General features: G+C 37.7%; 1 protein-coding gene across 1 annotated transcript; it reads left to right on the forward strand.

The window, feature by feature from the left end:
• The first annotated feature begins 1,943 nt into the window (after positions 1–1,943).
• atp1b3b (ATPase Na+/K+ transporting subunit beta 3b) lies at positions 1,944–19,682 on the forward strand. The gene is made up of 7 exons (XM_046862915.1): positions 1,944–2,260; positions 12,504–12,632; positions 13,501–13,599; positions 14,297–14,484; positions 15,034–15,084; positions 17,305–17,391; positions 18,593–19,682. The coding sequence occupies exons 1-7, from the start codon at positions 1,963–1,965 to the stop codon at positions 18,758–18,760; spliced, it is 1,020 nt and encodes a 339-aa protein (XP_046718871.1). The 5' UTR covers positions 1,944–1,962; the 3' UTR covers positions 18,761–19,682.
• Positions 19,683–19,749: the final 67 nt, after the last annotated feature.

Here is a 19,749-nt window from a genome sequence, read left to right on the forward strand (position 1 = left end):
AAAGAATCTATTCAGATGAACTGCCTCAGAATACCTAAAGCTTGATGTCTCATTTTCTCCCCTAAAACTGCAACATTGAATATTGGAATATTGGTGTTTCTTTTTGGTTGTGCAGAACTGGTGACCTGTGTAGTCTTAGATATTTGCCAAAAGGTATGAAACCTGATGTGCTGTTGTAACCTAACTGCTTTATGGTTTGATGTGCATTTTGAAATGCTTTTCAGCTCACCACAGTTGCAGAGAGTGGTTATTAGAGTCACCACAGCCTGACTATCAGGTCAAACCAGTCTGGCCATTCCCCTCTGACCTCATGTTTCTGCTCTCAGAACAGGGGCACAGTGGATTTTTTTTTACATTTTAGTGTAAAGACTGTTGTGCACGAAAATAGTAGACATTTTTCAAACCCGTCTCTCAAAAGTGCCATGGGCAAAGTCTTAGAGATAAGATTTTTTTTTTTTTTTATGTGAACATTAATTGAAACTCTTTATTTTATTTATAACATGATGCTAATGGCTGGTTAGATATTTGCATAAATAATCAAATGTATAGGTGTTCTTATTTTAAATGGTGGCTGAGTACATACGCAAGCATGTGCATTGTTCATGCAGTAATAGGCTAAATAAAGAAAGCTTAAGTAATAAACAGGTACACATGCTTCTGGTTTTAAATAATTCAATAAAATGTAGAGTTTGGTTTATTTATCTATTTTGGTTTATGTGAAGTGATTCTTCGAGATATTAGAGAACCAGTGAGGCATCAAAATAGACTTTGAAACACAACTAGTTTGTTACAGGGTTGCTAGTAACACAGTTCAAGCTAATATTAGCTATTATGAATGAAAGGCTAACAGTTTAATTTTCAATTCAATTCATTTTAATTTGTATAGCGCTTTTAACAATGAACATTGTCTCAAAGCAGCTTTACACAGATAATGTGGTGATTAAAAGTGAATATGTTCTTTATGAGTAAGTTTGTCCCTGATGAGCGAGCCGGTGGCGACTGTGGCAAGGAAAAGCTCCCCGAGATGGCATAAGGGAGAAACCTTGAGAGGAACCAGACTCAAGAGGGAACCCATCCTCATCTGGGTTGCACCGAATGTCCATTTGTAGCAGATATACAGTGTTGCGGGGTACAGTGATAGGAGACTGTTGAGTTTAATTGTTAAGCTTTCTTATTCTTATCTTTTTTGCATTCTTTACAGAAATTGCTGTATGGTGAATGTGACAATGAGTCCCTCAGGGTTGTGGGAACATTACACACCACTGTTGCAGGTTCTGATAAAAATAAGCCTGTTTTGAGGCATAATTAGGGTTAATATATCCTTGTTGTGTCTTATCTCCTGATGCTCCAGTTTGTGTGATGTTTACTATCGACTTCTGATCATTCAACATCTATCATATCAATATCTAAGGCTATTTTACTAGGCTTTATTTTGTGGCTTGTAACAAATCTAACCCACAAATGATCAGATATGTCTGACCACCTGACCAGTTGTGAAGACGCTTTTAATTCATTGGGTTTATTAGAAGACAGTAACGCGTTTGTGTTTCAGACTGTTTAGTCATAACGTTGTGACTTTTCATATTTTGATCAACACATGAAAAGTGAACGCTGCATGGCAGCAGTTGGTCTGTGTTTCATGGATGTTCATATGTGATCCCACAGTCTGTTTACAGGATTATTGTATAGGAAGGAAGCCTGTATAGTTGTTTTGTCATGACTCATCACTCAGTGCATATAAACCTGGATGTATTTTTTGCTCTAACCAGCACCTATAAACGTGTCTACATTCACCAGCGTCACATAGATTATCTCCTTCATTTGGGAGGTCTGGGTTGCGTGATTGTTTAACAATAATAATCACAGTAACGCTGCACGTCGTATTATTAGTGATTATTCCCAGCTCTGGTTCAATTCGGGTACTCGGGTCTGCCTCGGAATTTTGGTGGTGCCACAGTGCGCATGCGCAGCTTCCGACGCGACTTGCTTGTGAGCTACTGCCGCGCTGTTGCAGAGGCACCACACACACCGCCTCATTCATTTGCGCTCCACTCGGGAAAGGGGCATCCCTGCCGTCTCGCTTCTGTCGGGGTGTTTTTTTTTCCTCCACCCTGCGTTTGCTTTGCACGTTTTTTAAGCCGACTAACCCTCGCCATGGCAAACAAGGAGGAGAAACCCGAAGGGAAGGAGTCGAGCTGGAAAGATTGTATCTACAACCCGAGGACGGGGGAATTCCTGGGGCGCACTGCAAGCAGTTGGGGTAAGAAAAGCTTTTGAAAATGCGGAGATTTCGCGATCATATCAGGCTTTGCGTTCACAGATCGAATGGCACGCTGGAGATGGCGCGGTATAGCGCACTATAGCGCACTCTCCGCTCGCACCCGCGCAATTTCGTTCTTGATGGAGCCAAAATTTGGTCAGCAAAGATGCTGCTAATGATGACGACTGATCAGATTCTCTTAGACACGCAAAGCACAATGTGGACTAACCAACAAATTGTCCTGCAGTTGTGTGAAACGCTGTGCATGAGTCAGGGTGTTGCAATAGGGAGCTGATACTTGGGGCATTTCCGTGCGCTTGTTTGATGGGGTGCATGGCGGCGGCGTTCTTCCACGCCAAACACGAGGCTTCAGAAGAAAAAATAGGGGGTTGGAGGGCGACCTGTTTGCGCTATGTTTAGTTTTTCCTTAGAGTGTGCGCAGATTGCGTTTTACTGCCGTCACCTCAATAATCGGATCAGAGGAGGACAAACACAAATTGCCGTTCAAAACGACCGACTGCAGTAGCGCGCGCTGCACGTTCTCGCCGCGTTGTGACGCAATGACGCGGCGCCTTACGTGGGTAATTATGCAAATGAGCCTGTGCCGTGTTCCTCCGCAAGGAGAGGAAAATTCCGCCGAAACCCTTTTGTCGAGGTTTTAGGTTTAAGGTGTTCATGCCATCAATCCGGGACGAGCCCTGATCCCGATGCCCTTCTCACAGACCCCTGAAAGTGACATACGTAGGAAATGTGCTCTAGTGCTATTTCACACTACATTCTATGAGGATGGGGGTGGGGGCAGCTTCTTAAATTAGTCCCAGTTGCCAGCTATACATAAAATCCCACCTGCCTGCTTATATTTTGTTGTTTTGTTGAAATAAAAATTGACAGCTTGTGTGTGCATATCTATACCTCCTCTTGCGTACGATGCTTTTTTCTTAATGCTATGCTTGAGTTCTTTGATTCTCCTTCTATCTCTGCCCTCCCTTTGGTTTCAAGGTCAAACTGATTTCCTATATGCTGCTGGAGGTCCATGATTAGATGCAAATCACCCTACAGCACAAAAATGCCCCGATTGTTGACAAATACCAAAATATTGCGTTCTATGCCAATTCTATGCCTTAGACATAAATAAAAAGGACCGTCGGCTTTTTTTTTCCCTTGTAATAAGGCCTCACAGTACCATGAAGGTGAAGAGGCATGCTACTGAAAGACAAAAATCAATCTTAAAATAACATATCGATGTTAAACCTTCATGTTTGTTTATACACTTTTTTTTTTTTTTTTCCAAAACACCTGTTATTTGAAATCGGAGGAGGATGTAATAGTTAGCTGCATGGTTTTACGTTAATCGCATCCGCTGTAGTGAAAAAGATGTCATCTGATCCTGGGCGTCATCCATTCTGATGCTCTCCAAGCTCTGCTCTGCTGCCATCTTCTCCCCAGCTTTTTCCTGCGGTACAGTTTGTACTAAATCTGATGATCATTTGTTGAATTCTGGGTTTAAATGTGTTTCCTTGGTGGATTTTAGAATTGCTAAAATGGAAAAAAAAATACTGATAGGAGAGAAATCTGAATTTTAATTGAGAAATATATTTTCAGGTAATAATAGACATTTTTTTAACAAGTGTGCCTGTAATATTTCAACCAACGGTATCACTTACAAATTTTGCAAACGGATAAGGTATTTTGAATGCTCGTTGGATATAAATATTTCTGTGATTTGCTTTAAAATATGTAGAGCTTTCACATGTCAGTTCTGTCTGTAAATCCATGTACTGATAAATTCTTGTTAAAAAGTAGTTAAATCTTTATTTATTTATTTATTTTTTTTTGCTTTAAGTTACTACAATTGAACACCCTGTCTATATTATTATTTGTGTGACACCAAGGTAACAAATACAAGTAAAACTACAAGTTATAACCTTTAAAATAGAATTAATGCGAAGATGCCAGTAAGTGTTCTTCATTCATTTTGTTTAGTTGGAACAAGGAAAATTACAGCATTTGTGGCCACAACAAAATGGGTAAGAAATAAGGAACTAAAAATTACCATTAAAATAAATGCCATTTTTGGTAGCTATTTTCCATCTAAGTATAATAAGAGCAGTGCAATGAATAAATTCAAAATGGCTGGGTTTTTTTATTATTTATTTATTTTTTTATTATTATTAAATAAGTGATCATCTTAGAGGTACAGCCATTGTCCTATTTAACCTTCACCATGCCTGAGATCTTCTTAAATCCTTTCCAGTTTTTAAAGTCTGAGTGCTGAACATTCCTTTTTGGAGATGGTTGTCTGACAAGGGGCGCTGCCTCTGTATATATATTCTGTCGATATTCTTGACTGACCAATCAGATTGATGACTAAAGTAGCAGCTAGACTAAATGTATGATAGATTGATTTATTCTGTCTCCACGAAGCCCTTAGATCATTGTATGTCTTGTTCATGATGGAGTAATGGAAAAACTGTAATGCCTGCATAGCTTTTATCCCAGACCCTCACTGCAATCTCTGGAGAGATGACGAGAGTGATGAGTATTGAAAGGATAAAAGGCTTGGATTTGTGTTAATGGCCCTTAGCTCTTGGTTCTGAGCACTTCTACTTCCCAGTGAATTAGCCCAGGTTACTAGCAGCTCTGAACATCCTGAGCCATACATTTAATCAAAATTAAAACAGCATTGTTATATTTAAATCTTGACTATAATGTTTACTTTTCCTTTTAATTTGTTGCAATCAGCTGCGATGACTGTGATCTCGCCTACACAGTTCTTTTGGGTGACATTAGTGCTATCTGGTTTTAGATTTGACAGCTTACAGTAATGAATCTGAACTGTTTAATCAATCACTGTACACTGTAATATTTTACTTGAGTCCTCCTCAAAATCAGAGGAGACCGAAAGCAAGTTATTAACCATAAAAGGTAAAATTATAAATACTGATAATGCCCATACTAAGAGGGTATTAAAACATCAGTTATGACCATCAATACTGTTTTCATATTTCCTTGCGTTAGTGAAATTCGTATTCAAAATTTGTGGTATTTTTTTTATCAGTAAATTAGATTGTTACAGTAAAAAAACACAATTAATGGTAAATTCAACAAAATAATTGTGATTATTTTAGTTTAATATTTATTGTTTATGGATGTAATGGTGGTTATGGTTGTAGTCTATCAATTTCTGTATAAATATGTTGCTATGAATAAAAAATAATAATGCAGTGCACTGAATTGGAAATGAATCTGTAGCAAGTAGCTAACATTTAATGGTTGAGTAACATTTATGCCTTCAGTAATATGTAGTACTTAAAAGGAAAAGACTTGCATGTTAGACATCACAACAGATGAACTTTATTAGGTTGTTGTATTTTTTTTTTACTCATAGTTTATATAGTGATTCTTTTTATAAAATTTAAATGTAAACAGTTCCAGGCTAGGAAAACCCCACTGGATATAGAAATATTTCAAGTTATGCCAGTGTTAAGACATTTCACACATGGTTATTTCAGACAAGATGTCAAGAAATTATTGGACATGCACTGCTTAATTTTATGAGATGAATATGAGCTTCTGGAACTAGAGTGTCCATTTAAAAGCTATTTTGTGTGTTTTGTGTTAGCTGGTTTGTTTTTACATTAGAAATGTAGAAATGACCATTCAAACATGCAAAAGGTTTTTGTAAAATCTATTTCTATCCAATTGAAGCTACTTGACATGTCAATGTATCTCATGTGCTCCAGTTTCCTCCTGTGACCGCAGACGGGCAGCGAAGGTCGTAACATTTGTCCACGTACATACTGACACTCAAGCAGTTATGAAGGTTATGATACAGTTTCACTCACTCTGCAGTGCGGTTGCATTGGAAATTTAAGTTCGTCTGAATATGAATGACTGCAAATCCTTTCCAACAGGTTTACTACATAATAGATTCAATTGAAAAGTGAGGGAATCACACTGAAGTGCTCAAGCAGGTTTGAATTAATGATTAAGTCTTAATATTGGAATGGACAATTTGGTTGTGTGTGTGTTGAAATCATTTGGTAATGTGATGTCAAATAAGAACGCAATTACCCTTTTTGGGCAGCGTGTCTGTGTTTTTCCACACTCTGCTTTTCCCATCATAAACAGTCGCTTATTAATTTAAATTGTTATTTAAACACTTAACCACAGTGAAATATCTTTATATATTTTTCCAAGACTGGCTGTAACAACCGATGACGAGAGTTTGTCTGCTGTAATTGGGTAAGTATGTTTCGGAAAGACATGAATGACTTTGGAACTCTGCCATGGGCCATCGTGGTTGGTTTCTCATCTTTCTCTCAGCAGCACAGTCTGATCGTTCCCAGTTTCACTCCCACCACAAGCTGTTCATGCCTGTTCTAGCGCTCCCATACTTAGCCTCTTTATAGTAAAGGTGTGAATTAGTGCTGGTATGTGCAGTGTGTTGAGTAGGTTCATTGAAATGGGTTTCTTAGCCTGACTCTAAAACCGGGTTGGGTTTTGTTCCATTTCACGTCATCAGTAGTTTTATATAGGCTATTGAAACAATGCTCAGAGAGTAATTGAATTTAATCACTAAAACTCTGAGGGAAGCCGGAAAGCGTGACTTGGCTAACTCAGGCAAGCTCAGGTCTCTATAACGCACAGATATGCAAAACACACTTAAAGGCATAGTACCGTAATTTCCGGACTGTTAGCGGCTACTTTTTTCCCACTCTTTGAACCCCGCCGCTTAAACAATGAAGCGGCTAATATATGGATTTTTCCTGGGTTTTTCCTGGTTTCACAAGCTTCCTGCCAAAAAACTAAGCGACCAATGAAATTGCCGAACGGGTTCAGGTGAACCAATGAAATGTTTTATATTAAAGCGTGCGTGCTCCCACTGAATCGGTCCGCAGCACATCATAAATATGGATAAGGTTCCTCTGACGTTTGACCTGCCGCTCACTCGGACTGTCTACAGTTAAGGCGAATCATTCAATGCGCTGAAAACAACCAGGCAACCGATGCCAAAAGAAAAACTTGTGAAAGGAAGGAGGAAGACAGTGAACATTGACTTTCTTGGTGGGCTACTGTTTAGATACAAGCCTTTGTAACGCGTTGAGTCTGGGTTAAGGGAGAGCTCGCTAACTCCAGTTGCAACAGAAATCATATATAAGACAGACAGGTTTCCAAAACTTGTGCTTTTTTTATTATTCTTGGCAACAGTGTTACGGGTTAGTCAAAGAAACTTAGAAATGAGCAGCAGAAAATAATCAGGACATATTCCTCGGTCTTGCACACATGCAGTAATACCGGAAAAAATGCGGTGGCAGGCTATTCCCAAAATGCTGCTCTGCTTTTAAAGGAGCCACAACATATTTCACTCGTTACACCGTGTAATAGACACTGTCTTTCGTTAAAGCCTGTGTAAAGTTCATTAGTTTCAGTGTAGGCACCTGCAGCTTATAGACAGGTGTGGCTTATTTATGTTCAAAATAAAAATCTTTGTCAAATTCAGTGGGTGCGGCTTATATTTGGGTGCGCTTAATAGTCCAGAAATTACGGTATGTGTAAAGTAAAAGAAGGGAAAAGAAAAGCGAATTGAAAATTTTTTGTAGATTTATATTTTAAAGGCAGTCTGAAATGGCTTGTACAATTGAGCTAATCTCATTGGCTTCTGGTTTGTTTGGTAGGTTTTAGTACAGTATATTTTATCTTCTGCCAAAAAACCTATATATAGTAGTATAACATTATAATATGAGCTAGATAACAACTAGTAACATGTTGTGCTGCTGTATTTTATCCAGTCCTACTTCTTTCTAGCTAGACTACCTTAATAAATCAGACATAGGATTATCTATGGGTAAGTCGTAGCATTTATGCTGTTCTGTATTGAATGATGCAGAATAATTAGTAGGACACAAAGTAGAACACAAAAGGTTACCAGTGGTTTCTGGTCAGCAATATCACAGTGTAAAATTTGGCCCAAATCGTTTGTGCTGTTAACATGGAGCTCCTCCAACATATGCTGGGGTTTCTGTGGTAACATTCAGTTTTTTTCCTGACAGCCCAGATCGTCAGCTAGTAGAAAACAATAACACCTGGAAGTCCATCTGTATTATGGGCTGCAAAGCACCACTTCTAGATAATTCTACATGTTAAAGTAAGCATTGTTGAATTTCCTAATCTGGAATCAGTTTGAAGAAATGCAGCTGCTCTTTATTCTTTCTTATCAGTGCACTGTACATGTGCATGACTAATTAGATGGATACATGGCAGTTAGCAAGACCACCAGCATTAGCCAGTTTAAAGCAGTGAAATACAAACACTTAGCTTAAAACCCCAGAATGTTTTTACTGTGTCATTGCCATCCTTTAGCACATGAGAGCCAAACACATGGGCTGGGCCATCCTGATAAAGGTTCTCATCTGGCCAAACAAATTTATTTAGCATCTCTTTTCTGAATAAAAAAAAATCGTCTTGTGGACCACAATCCAAATATTTGAAACAGGATTTGTCTTTCCACTAGGGGGCAGTATAGAGCAATCCAGCTACTGAGAAAATGTGCAAATATGTTAATAAATAATTTTTAATTAACATTTTTACATTATCTCCATCATGTCAGTTTCCTAATTAAGTCTGTCATTTAACTGTTTTTCTGCCTTGCAAAACATATGCATCCATCCAGTGCATCTGAAAACAATTCTCAAGGTTGACAAATTTGAAATCTGTTCACAGATGAAATGTGGTTAGATGTTAATTATGATTGCTTTCCCTCCAGTGGCATGATTAAGAATGTCTGAAGTGGGGTAGGTCCTGGTTTCTATTAGTTTTTCTGAATTTAGAAATGTTTTTGAAACTGGTGTGTATAAAATAAGGCCAACACCATTTGATGATCATGAAAATGTCCATAAAAATGGAAATTGGCCACACAGTTGTTTGGTTCATGTGGTTGGTTGTTATATCTGAGCCTGCCATTTCCAGGCAGTAGTGTGTATACTGGATCTGGTTGGTCATGAAGTACTCATAATGGACACGCTGTAGTGATTAGTGTGCACAGGGCAAACATTAAGCAGGCTTTATGGCCTAATTGGCTGTTATTTGGCATTTACAGGCATTTCTGTCTTGGGCAATGATTGCGTTAAAAGTTAGAGGCTTTAAGGTGGTATCTGTTTAGCATCTTGTTTTTGCCGTTAAAGTGAGTGGCTTCAATCCACAGTTGCCTCTGTCCCAAAATGAAACATATTGACTTAGAAAAATTATACCCACAGACTGCAGGCATTGTACTGTGGTGCCCCTTTTCCCAAACATCATCTTGTTTGGGTACAGCCCACACCCTAATGGCCCCTGGCTTCCTGCTGACTGATATTTTTATCCCTCTTAGTGAACCATCCAAAAAAAGTATTGAGATCACTGGGATTTGGTTACAATCAAGTGAGGGGGAAGAACACTTCCAGCAGCTGAGAGCAAAATAAGACTGAATCATGAGTAACTCTGTGATGAGATTTGGATGGATTTTTCTATCTTCTATAGACACTTGAGTGAAAGGAAGTGTGAGAGACAGAAACTGTTAGATCAAAAGAGTTTGCATATTGTACAATATATATTGGACTTCTTTTTATACTTCATCTTTATTTTATCAATAAGTGATTAACATTTACAAGCTAAAAATTGTAAAAAACTTTTTGGTACAATTTAGATTGTTGTATGTATGATTTTGTTGGAAATTTAAAAGCCTTAGTATTACATCATTAATATAAAATTTCTTAATTATTATGTATGAGCATGCACAATTATAGCGATTTATAAAAATATTGACAAAACCTTTACTAATGCCAATGTCCATGTCTGTCAAATAGCTTTCTGAAGTATCTGGAATAGTTGAAGCTAGTTTACAGTAAAGTCTTATGCTACTAAATTATGGCCTTGGCCAGATCCAACATACGCAAGTGCTCTTTAACAGGCTTTTTTAGCTGGATGGTATTCTTAGCACGTGACCTATTTGCACAAACTTGATGTGTTTTTGATGAAGATTGCAAATTCACTTTTGTAAGTCAATTTGCACAATGGCCTCTGCTAAATGCAGAAAATATAATTGTTAAAGTAATGCCGTCTTTTTAAGCATTTAATTCGTCCTCCCTAATGCCCTGTTTGCAACCCATAGCACAATGTATCAGTAAACCTATAATTAATGTAGTGGAATAGCCGCATTAGTGAAATACACAGTAAATGTCCTGGCAGTCAAAGAGTTACACTTTTTATATATTAGTCTTTATGAACCTGAAATAGGCACAGGTGGCTGACTTACTGCAAACTGTGGCATGATGTAACATGTGTACACTCATCAAAATGATAGAGGTCATGCAACTTCCAGCCAACTGGAGGGAGACCAACAAAATCTGACACTTACAGACGCAGTCACACTGCCATTTAATTTCTCATGCTATACAGAACACGGCTTTTGATTTCTGCTCTGTACAATAGTCATATTAAATATGTCATATAGACTTTTGCATTATAGACATTTTATTTTCAAGAGCCACATTGTCACCTGGTGCCTGTTGCATAATTAACAACAGTACTGTAATTGGACTGTTTTGATTTCATAGTGTTCAAAAGAATAAGCTAATAACTGTATTAAAATACACTGGTCAATAAGACACAAATTAGAATACAGTGATACTAGGCATCTTTCTGGCAAATATAGTTTTTGCTAACTATTTAATAGGACAAAGTTTTTAAAATTATTACTGGTACAATAATAATTGGTACAAAAAATTGTTACTTATAATAATACACTTATGATATTCAATGTATTATGGTTGCCCAGAGTTTGACCGTTTTTACCAGTTGTTGTTTTGAAAGATTCAAGCATGCAATGGCCAATTTGCTTCCCAGCAACAGACATTAAATGATTATAATTAGAAATATCAACCCCGTTGTATCCTAGTGGTCATTGGAAGAGTGCCCTTCCTCTGCAGCGCCTGAAGTTTACCGTATAGAAACTGCACGCGTAAAGTAGCACATTTTAGGAGTCCTTATGGATATCTGTTAATCGCCTCAGAAATGAACACTAAGGCACAAACATAATGTACCGTGTATGTGTTGTCTCCTTTCTCCAGGCCACTGCTGCGCTTTCACTTAATCGTCCTCCCTCACATGCTATTTATAGTAGCAACAAACTACTTCAGATATGTATCTATAAGTAACTTCAGCCTCTCTCTCTCCCTCTTTCTCTCTCAGCCTCTCTTTTTTTTCCTTTTCCTTTTCCTAACTAACCCTATTATCCTGTTCTGTTTTATCCTTCATGAAGTCTTGTGTGATATGAGCAAATGCAAAGGAATCTAAGTGAATCTAGCACCTGACAGGATATTCTGTATTAGTGGTTACATTTTTTAAGGTCATTTAATTTTCAATTTTTAATTATTTTAACATGGATAATTTTTTTTTTTTTTAAGTTACAAAAGAATACATTTCTAGGTAAAAATAAAAATATGTGGGAACCTTGTCATGACGTGTCAATATGTTATGTTTGTTTATTGAAACCAAGTGATCATCTGATCAGTAGAACAGGTGCTTCTGTAATGTCAGTTATTACAGTCTCATCTGATTGACTGTCCCCTGACTGTCTGTTCAAAAGAGTGCAAAAATCTCTATTATCAACACCAGGTTTGGTTCATTTTGGCTGAGATGCTTCGATCCAAAATATAGTATTGCTTTGTTATGTCTAGTGTCTAGTTTTAATGTTATGTCTCAGTAGTTTGGTTGTGTGTATAAGTAAATAGATAGAGCAAGGTTTCCAGAGAATCATGTGCATGGTCACTGCTCTATCAAAACTCTTCGATGTGCTTGGGGGTTTTAAGCTGAACGTCTTGCGTAATCTTTTTTTGCAGAAAATTGGAAAGCATCGACTGATGCATTGTTGTTAAGAATCCAATGATACCAGAAATTCAGGAATGATCATAATACAAGAGCACAAATATGTGACTTCTACATCTGATGTCTCATGATTATGGTAATCATAATAAGCTACTGTCCAATTTCTGCTAAAATGTGGTTTGGACTGCATCATCATGGCCTTATTTCACAGTCAAAGCCAAAATCGGCAACCTCAGAGATCATGCACTGTGCTCAGTCTGTATCTGCTTTCTTTTCTTCTCCCAAACCTGCACACACACACACACACACACACACACACACACACACACACACACACAAAAGAGTAATGTTCTGTCTCTTTCTTTTTGTGTCTTCTTAGCTCTAATCCTTCTCTTCTACCTGGTCTTTTATGGATTCTTGGCTGGGATGTTCTCTCTCACCATGTGGGTGATGCTGCAAACACTGGATGATTACACTCCCAAGTACAGGGACCGAGTTTCCAGCCCAGGTAACCACACCCTCCTCACCCTCATTTAAATAATGTGTATCATTTTTATACCCAATTCACCATTACACTAATCCTTATAGGACTGTGAACTTTCTTTTGGAAAGTTAGACTGTAGACTTTTGGCATCCTTCTGATATAAAACCAATAACAATCAAGGGCTCGGAGTACTTAGTGCACACTCAGGATATCCTCTTGTTGCTTTCTCATATAATAAATTCTGAGGCTAATGCACTAGGATTACTTCCTGAATGTGGGAGTTCCAGTTCAGGTTTCAGAGAAAACATAAACTCTGAGTGTCTGTATATCCCAGATATGCCTAAAAGCCCCAAATCACACAGTAATGGTACTAATAGCCCACCTGGGAAGCTTTCACATATTTAGTTGTTTTGATTTCACTATTTACTGGCATTAATAAAGCAGAACAAGCACATTAATAAACTTTGGGGAAAGAAACAATTTTGTTTTGTGCTAGTGTAGAACAGAATAGCAAGTCAATAATCCTCGTTGCTTTAATGGGGATGAACAGTGGCATGAGGAGGCGGACATTATTATTTGAAATAACATTGTGTTAATGGGACAAATTCACTGTAATGCTGATCAGGATAAAATGTTTACTAAAGATAATTGATTGAAAGTTGCTTAATTTTTTTATAATCTTTTTTTAAATAAAATAAAAACAAGTTTAATTAAAAAAAAGAAAAAAACTGCATTTTGCCTTTTGAACGTACCATGCTGTTTTGTCTTATTTGCCCTACATTGCATATAAAGTATAAGGAAATTGAAAAGTTTATTCATGAAACATATTGAATAATATCAGTGTATTTACTACATTCAAATATATGAGCGTATCTTGCTGCTATATTAACAGGTCTGATGATCAGGCCCAGGAATCTGGACTTCGTAGTGAACCGCTCTAACCCGCAGCAGTACAGCCAGTATGTAAAGCAGCTGGAGAAGTTCCTTTTGGGTGAGTACTGCCTCCTTTTGTAAATGTGGAGAACTGCAGGAGGACTCCATTATGAGCACACTGGAGAAAAAACCCAACAGGGCATGAGTCATAAGCATTTAGAATAGTTCAAGTGAGAGATCCACTTTGAAATACCTGAAAATACTACTGGTGAGAGCAGTGTCTTCCTTAAATTGAGCTGCTCTGCTGCAGGGAGCTGAATACAGATGTCATTCAATTCCAGCTGCAAATATCGATGGTCTTTCTCACTCGAAACACTTGGCAGATTCAAAGCTTCTTTCACCACCACCATGCCTTCTATATTTAAAAAAAAAAAAAAAGGTTTTGCAGGAATAAATACTCTTGTTATTAGCACTTCATAGTGCATTTTTGCTGCGAGTTTATCGAGCAAGGAGAACCAAGAATGGCACGTACTTTCCTGCTTGGGGGAAACTGCATCTTAAAGATTTTGTCACAGCATGCTTTTGACTCAGAAGCGCTCCTGGATCTGTTGTCTTTTGGATTTAAGGCTGTGGAGACAAGGCAGAGGATGATGAGCACCACAATGAAACACATGCTGCTTCAAGATCCCTTAGCTAATTAACCCACTTTAAAAACAAGCACTTTTGTATTGGTTTAATATTCACACTGGACCGTTTTTCTTTTAGTGATGTTTCATTACTATTCTCATTTTCTTCTGTGCTTTTTTTTCATACAGATTATAACGATACACTGCAGGAGCAGAATGAACAATGCCAAGGTGGCCAATATTTTTTGCAGGATGATCCAGAAGAGAAAAAAGTTTGCCAGTTCAAGCGTAGTCAACTGCGTCAGTGTTCCGGATTGGCCGATACAGACTTTGGTTATAGCGAGGGACAACCTTGTGTGTTGCTGAAGTTGAATAGGGTGAGTCTGTAGCACACAAGGCTAATGGATTTAGTTTTTCATCTGGGGAAACATTTTAAGTCCCCTGGATGAAAGAAGAAATACTACATATGTTTTAAACATTAGGAACAGAAAACAAATACAATGTCAATTGTTCATTGGCCTGTCTCTGAATGGTAGCGCAGTGTTTAAGGTGTTCACTAATCAGAAGGTTATGAGCTAGGCCTGCTCTCAGGGGATATAACCTGGTCCTGTGCTCAGATCTGAGCTTCTATATAGTAAAAATTTATTTCAAATTGTTTACTTAAATTTGGCAGTGTACTGGAATAGCTACAAAACTATTTTGAAATGAGAACAATTGATTTTCAATATGTTGCCAGAATTTTTATTTATTTTTAAATTTGCTCTGATGCACAAGATTTTCTTATATTTTGTTTTAAGCTTATATTTAATCTTTCATCAATCCATGAATTGTTTTTATTGGATCACATTGATTTTAGAAATAATTACAAGAAAATATTTGTCATGTACATAATTAGAGTTTGATGGTTTTTGGGTTGTGTTGTGTAGGTTATAGGATTAAAGCCCCGAGGACAGCCGTACATCAACTGCACAGCCAAGGTAACACCCGCCACCTTCCTGCATGTGTATGTGAAAATGATAATCCGCCATCTTTGTGCGGCATGTTGGTGGTGGTGGTGGTGTTTTTTGTTGTTGTTTTTTTTCTCATTAAAATTAATGTACGAGTGTGTGTGTTCATTTTGTTTTTCAATCATGTGTTTGTATATGGTCTCTCTCCATGCTGCATTGGCAGTTCACTTGTGGTAAGAAATGAGGCCCATCTTTCCTGCTGTAAACAGGGACCTTGTTCTGACCCCTTATTCCATAACATTGCTGCTTTTGTTCCGGCTCCTGTCCTCTACTGCTTGTGTCTGGCACTTTAGTATTCCCTCATGCAAGACATGGTGTACTGTATACCTTCAAACCCCCAGATAAAGGAAGTGGAAGAGAGATTTTTTTTTAACACCTTTTTCAGAGCCGAGTTTCCCCAGGGGTAAATTTTAGCTATGTAACTCTGAATTCTGCTGCCCTAGGATTATATTCAGTGACATCGCTTTTAGTAATTGAACAAATTTAAATGTAAGAAATTTGAATTACATCGAGTCATTTCTAGCTATATAAATTTAGTTCATAAATGCTACTGTATTATTGAAGCTATTAATTCAATTATGCGCTTCCTGTACTTACACACTAAAGTCATGAATGTCCGCCTTAGCTTTAAACACCATCCAATACTTGATTGCAAACAGTATTAACCTTTGAAGGTATACAAGGACAAAAGAAAGGGTGCCTATTCATTTTAAGAAACAGGCACTGCTCATACTGCTCCCCTGATTTCACCTTCTAACACAGACCAAGAGCTTGATTTTCCTGAAGGTTGCTCTGAAGCTTTTTAATGCTTTATTGCTTCCATTAGAGATTGCATTGATCTAGAACTGAGTGGATTGTATTGCTTCACTTGACTGACTACCAGACTGAATGATGCTCTACAATGGGTGGGACACATCTTCCACACTGACAATCCATTTCACATTCAAAGCTATAGTTTAGTCACAGTTGTGACTACGTGACAGCAAATATGAAATAGTAAATGCGCACACAATCTGAGTAATAATTAATGTTATATTGAACAACTGTATGATTATACTGCAATTTGTACAACATGCAGTTGAAGCAAAATAGCATTTGGTTATAATGCTATTTTGGTTATAATGTTCAGTTTGTGCCAGTAAGTCAGATTAGATTAGATTAGATTAGATGAGACATGCTGTCTGTACGGAAGCTAAAGACGGAATGAGTACAAATGTAAATCAGCTTTGATGAAATGAGAGCTGGGCGAGCATGTATAAATCTATGTATGATCACCCCTGATTACTTCTAACAAATACTCCTGATTAATCCTGATCCAGTGAATATGCACAAGAAGTAGACATGTGATTTACAAAAAAAAGATAATTTCAGAAGATGAATAGACATATTTCTGCCAACGTAGCTTCTGAAAGCGCCCCTGAATACTCATGCACGTGTTCATTTTATACGAATTTTTGCAGGTTGGATCACAAGGCTTTTTCATAAAGACCCGGGTTCAAAGCCCTAACCCTAATTTAAATTATTTTGCTTCAGACAAAACGGAGAGTTGTTTGTTAATCCATTTTTCGGTCTTCAGCATTTCTCAGTATATCTAATTTTTAAGGTGTGATGCGTGATCAACCTGTTACACATCGAGTCCCATTTTCATTTAAACATTGGAAGAGCTGCAATTTTTGCTGCTGCTTACATAAATAACTGCTTATCGTAAAACATTTCCAAAATGATGGAAACACTGCTGCCAGCATTGATTGTTGGCAACCCAATTACATGGTTCCATCATTTTGTTCATTGTTAAGCAGTTGGATATGAAGTGTTTTTCAGAGGAAAACACATTGGGGGTTATTTGGACATGTAAAACAAACAGTCCTGAATGTCCCTGGGTAGTGTATATGTCAGAGGAATGCGTGTGCATCCTAAAATGCGTGGTGTATGCACTGAAGCTGGGGTGTGTATTTGCCTTGCTGTACTGAACATGAATGAGAGACTATATGTCTGGGGGTGGGATAAGTGTTTTGTGTTCCTGACGGGATGTCAAGAATAGTAACATATTGTTAAGTGTCACCTGGCCATCATGCAATCCAGCTAGACTGCTGAGAAGAGGCTGTTGCTATAGGCAACAGAACAGGTCGAGTGCCATTCTCAGTAAAGAATAAGAGTGCAATCTCACCCTTCCTCCACTTTCTGTTTCAGAGAGAAACTCCTCTGCAGATGCAGTATTTCCCATCTGAGGGCCACATTGACAAGATGTACTTCCCCTACTATGGCAAGAAAGCACATGTAAGTGTCATAAAAGAATTAAAGCTGCCAAAGCCAGAATTAGCCCTGGTAATGATAGTATGAGTAATATCTGTAATTCTGTTCTTTCTGTACTACTGCGCCCTTCTTTTCCATCATCTACATCAGAAATAGTTACATAAACACCTGCAGGTCAGATCAGGCACTTGTAGGACTGCATTTTTTTATTTTAGTTTCTCAGGCCTTATTGCTTTCTGCAGGATTTTGAAAACCTTTCTATCCACAATACTACAAGAAAACTTGTTAAGTTGACAGTAATGCAGAGTTTCTTAAACCACACTTATGTGACAAAAAACCCCACAGAAAAACACTCTGTCTGCATTTTTCTACTTAACATGCAAACTGTACCAGCAATGTGTCTGTTGACGATGGAGCTAATGGTGCTACTAAACTCTAGCTATTTAACATGGTCTACATTCTCAGAAAAATGTTGTTTTGGAGCCTTGCTACCATCCCCTTTTTAGCTAATAAATGAGCTAATAATAACATTAAATTTAAATCAAATTAATTAAAACAAAATAACTAGCATTATGGGTGATTGTAACCATAAAACTGATTTGTTAGCAAATTTTAACCCCCCCCCAGTATTAAAACTAGCAGGTCTGCCAGCTATATTATTGTAGATCAGTGTACTAGAAAGCCAGCTAAGCTTATAGCACCTAGTATGGGTTTATGCAACCGTTTGTTAAAGGTAATTAAAAAGCGAATCGGTGTTAATCTACTGCTTATCTGCCATTTATATTGCATTATTAAAACTGTTGTTAAAACGGTAAACACTATTAAAACATTTGTTAGCAAGTGTTTGCTCTCAGCTATCCAAATTAAAAAGCATAAAACACTTGGCCACTTGAGATTTTTTTTTCTTCCTGTTTATTTCATCTCATTCAGTGATTAAAAAATGTCCAATATTTTATCCATTAGTGAAAAGCCAAATTTGCAAGTAGGGTTTGTATTTAAAGCCTCAAGTATAATATCTGGAATATTGGTCAGCACTCACATGAAAGATGTGATACCTGCAAAGATGGTGGTGTTGAATCACAAGTAAAAAATAAACCTAATTCAACATTTTTTAATTTATATATATATATATATATATATATATATATATATATATATATATATATATATATATATATATATATATATCTCATATATAATTAATTTCCCATATTTTATTTTGCAGCCTAACTATGTGCAGCCTCTGGTAGCAGTGAAGCTGCACCTAAGCGAAACGGATTATAACACACACATAACCATCGAGTGTAAGGTGGAAGGCTCTGACCTGCGCAACAACGACGAGCGTGACAAGTTCCTGGGTCGAATCACCTTCCGTATCCTAGTGACCAAGTAGCCTGGATTGCTCACTGAAGCTGCACGATGTCTCATCACTCACCTCCCACAACCTGCTCTCCTTATACACACTTGCGTGAGGTAGCCCCTCAGTCCTCCCATGTCACACTACCTTCTGACACCTTGAGGGAGCTCAACATTCATCTGTACTGTACTCTGAATGTAGGTTCAGAACAGGGCAATGGGCTGCTCGTATAGTAGTGTGTGTGTGTGTGTGTGTGTGTGTGTGTGTGTGTGTGTGTGTGTGTGTGTGTGTGTGTGTGTGTGTGTGTGTGTGTGTGTGTGTGTGTGTATTTAGATTTCAATTTAACACCTTTTCCCTACTGCCTACAATTCCCTTTCACTGGAGAAATTAATACAAGTGAGTGCACATTCAGCCTTCACATCATCTCTGTAAGACACAATGCTAGTGACATCGTGCAGCAAGCAGGGACCTGTAAATAGATGTGTCAGAGAATAGAGTTGTATGTCTATTTCCTCTTATAGTGCTGTGTGTGTGTGTGTGAGAGCGAGAGAGTGAAAGAGAGCTATACGTGTGTGAGATAGCGAGTAAGAGATAGATTGTGTATGTATACGTGTATGCGAGTGCCATAATGTGAAGTCTATATGTACATATTTAATGGATTTTAAAGACACTTGTTTTTTTTTCCCCCTGTATCATCACTCTCACAATGTCTGACTGCTGTAAGAAATCAAGGTTATGATATATATGTAATAAGAATTGTAATTTAAGATTTTGGAGATATGAAAAAGTTATTAAGGGGTGGGGTGGGACACAAAAAGTCTATCAACTTTGTTTTTTGAATCCATCTACCATCCAAGGAAAGTGATTTTATAAAACCTCTGCAGAAACTGTACTTTGTGCAGATGCCTTAAAGATCTGTATGGAAACAACTTCAAATAAAGGAGATTTTAAACATGGACATGGTTCCTTTTGTGAGTGGTTAGTTCTTTCCAGGCTTTTGTGTTTTACCCATAGATGGCACTAGA

Source organism: Silurus meridionalis, chromosome 12 (genome assembly GCF_014805685.1).
Source record: "Silurus meridionalis isolate SWU-2019-XX chromosome 12, ASM1480568v1, whole genome shotgun sequence".
Taxonomy (NCBI): domain Eukaryota; kingdom Metazoa; phylum Chordata; class Actinopteri; order Siluriformes; family Siluridae; genus Silurus; species Silurus meridionalis.

Coding starts and splice junctions, on each gene's coding strand:
- atp1b3b (XM_046862915.1), top strand. CDS start 1,963: ATGCGCAGCTTCCGACGCGACTTGCTTGTGAGCTACTGCCGCGCTGTT. Junction 12,633..13,500: donor GGACCGAGTTTCCAGCCCAG/GTAACCACACCC, acceptor CTATATTAACAG/GTCTGATGATCAGGCCCAGG. Junction 17,392..18,592: donor ACTATGGCAAGAAAGCACAT/GTAAGTGTCATA, acceptor TTTATTTTGCAG/CCTAACTATGTGCAGCCTCT.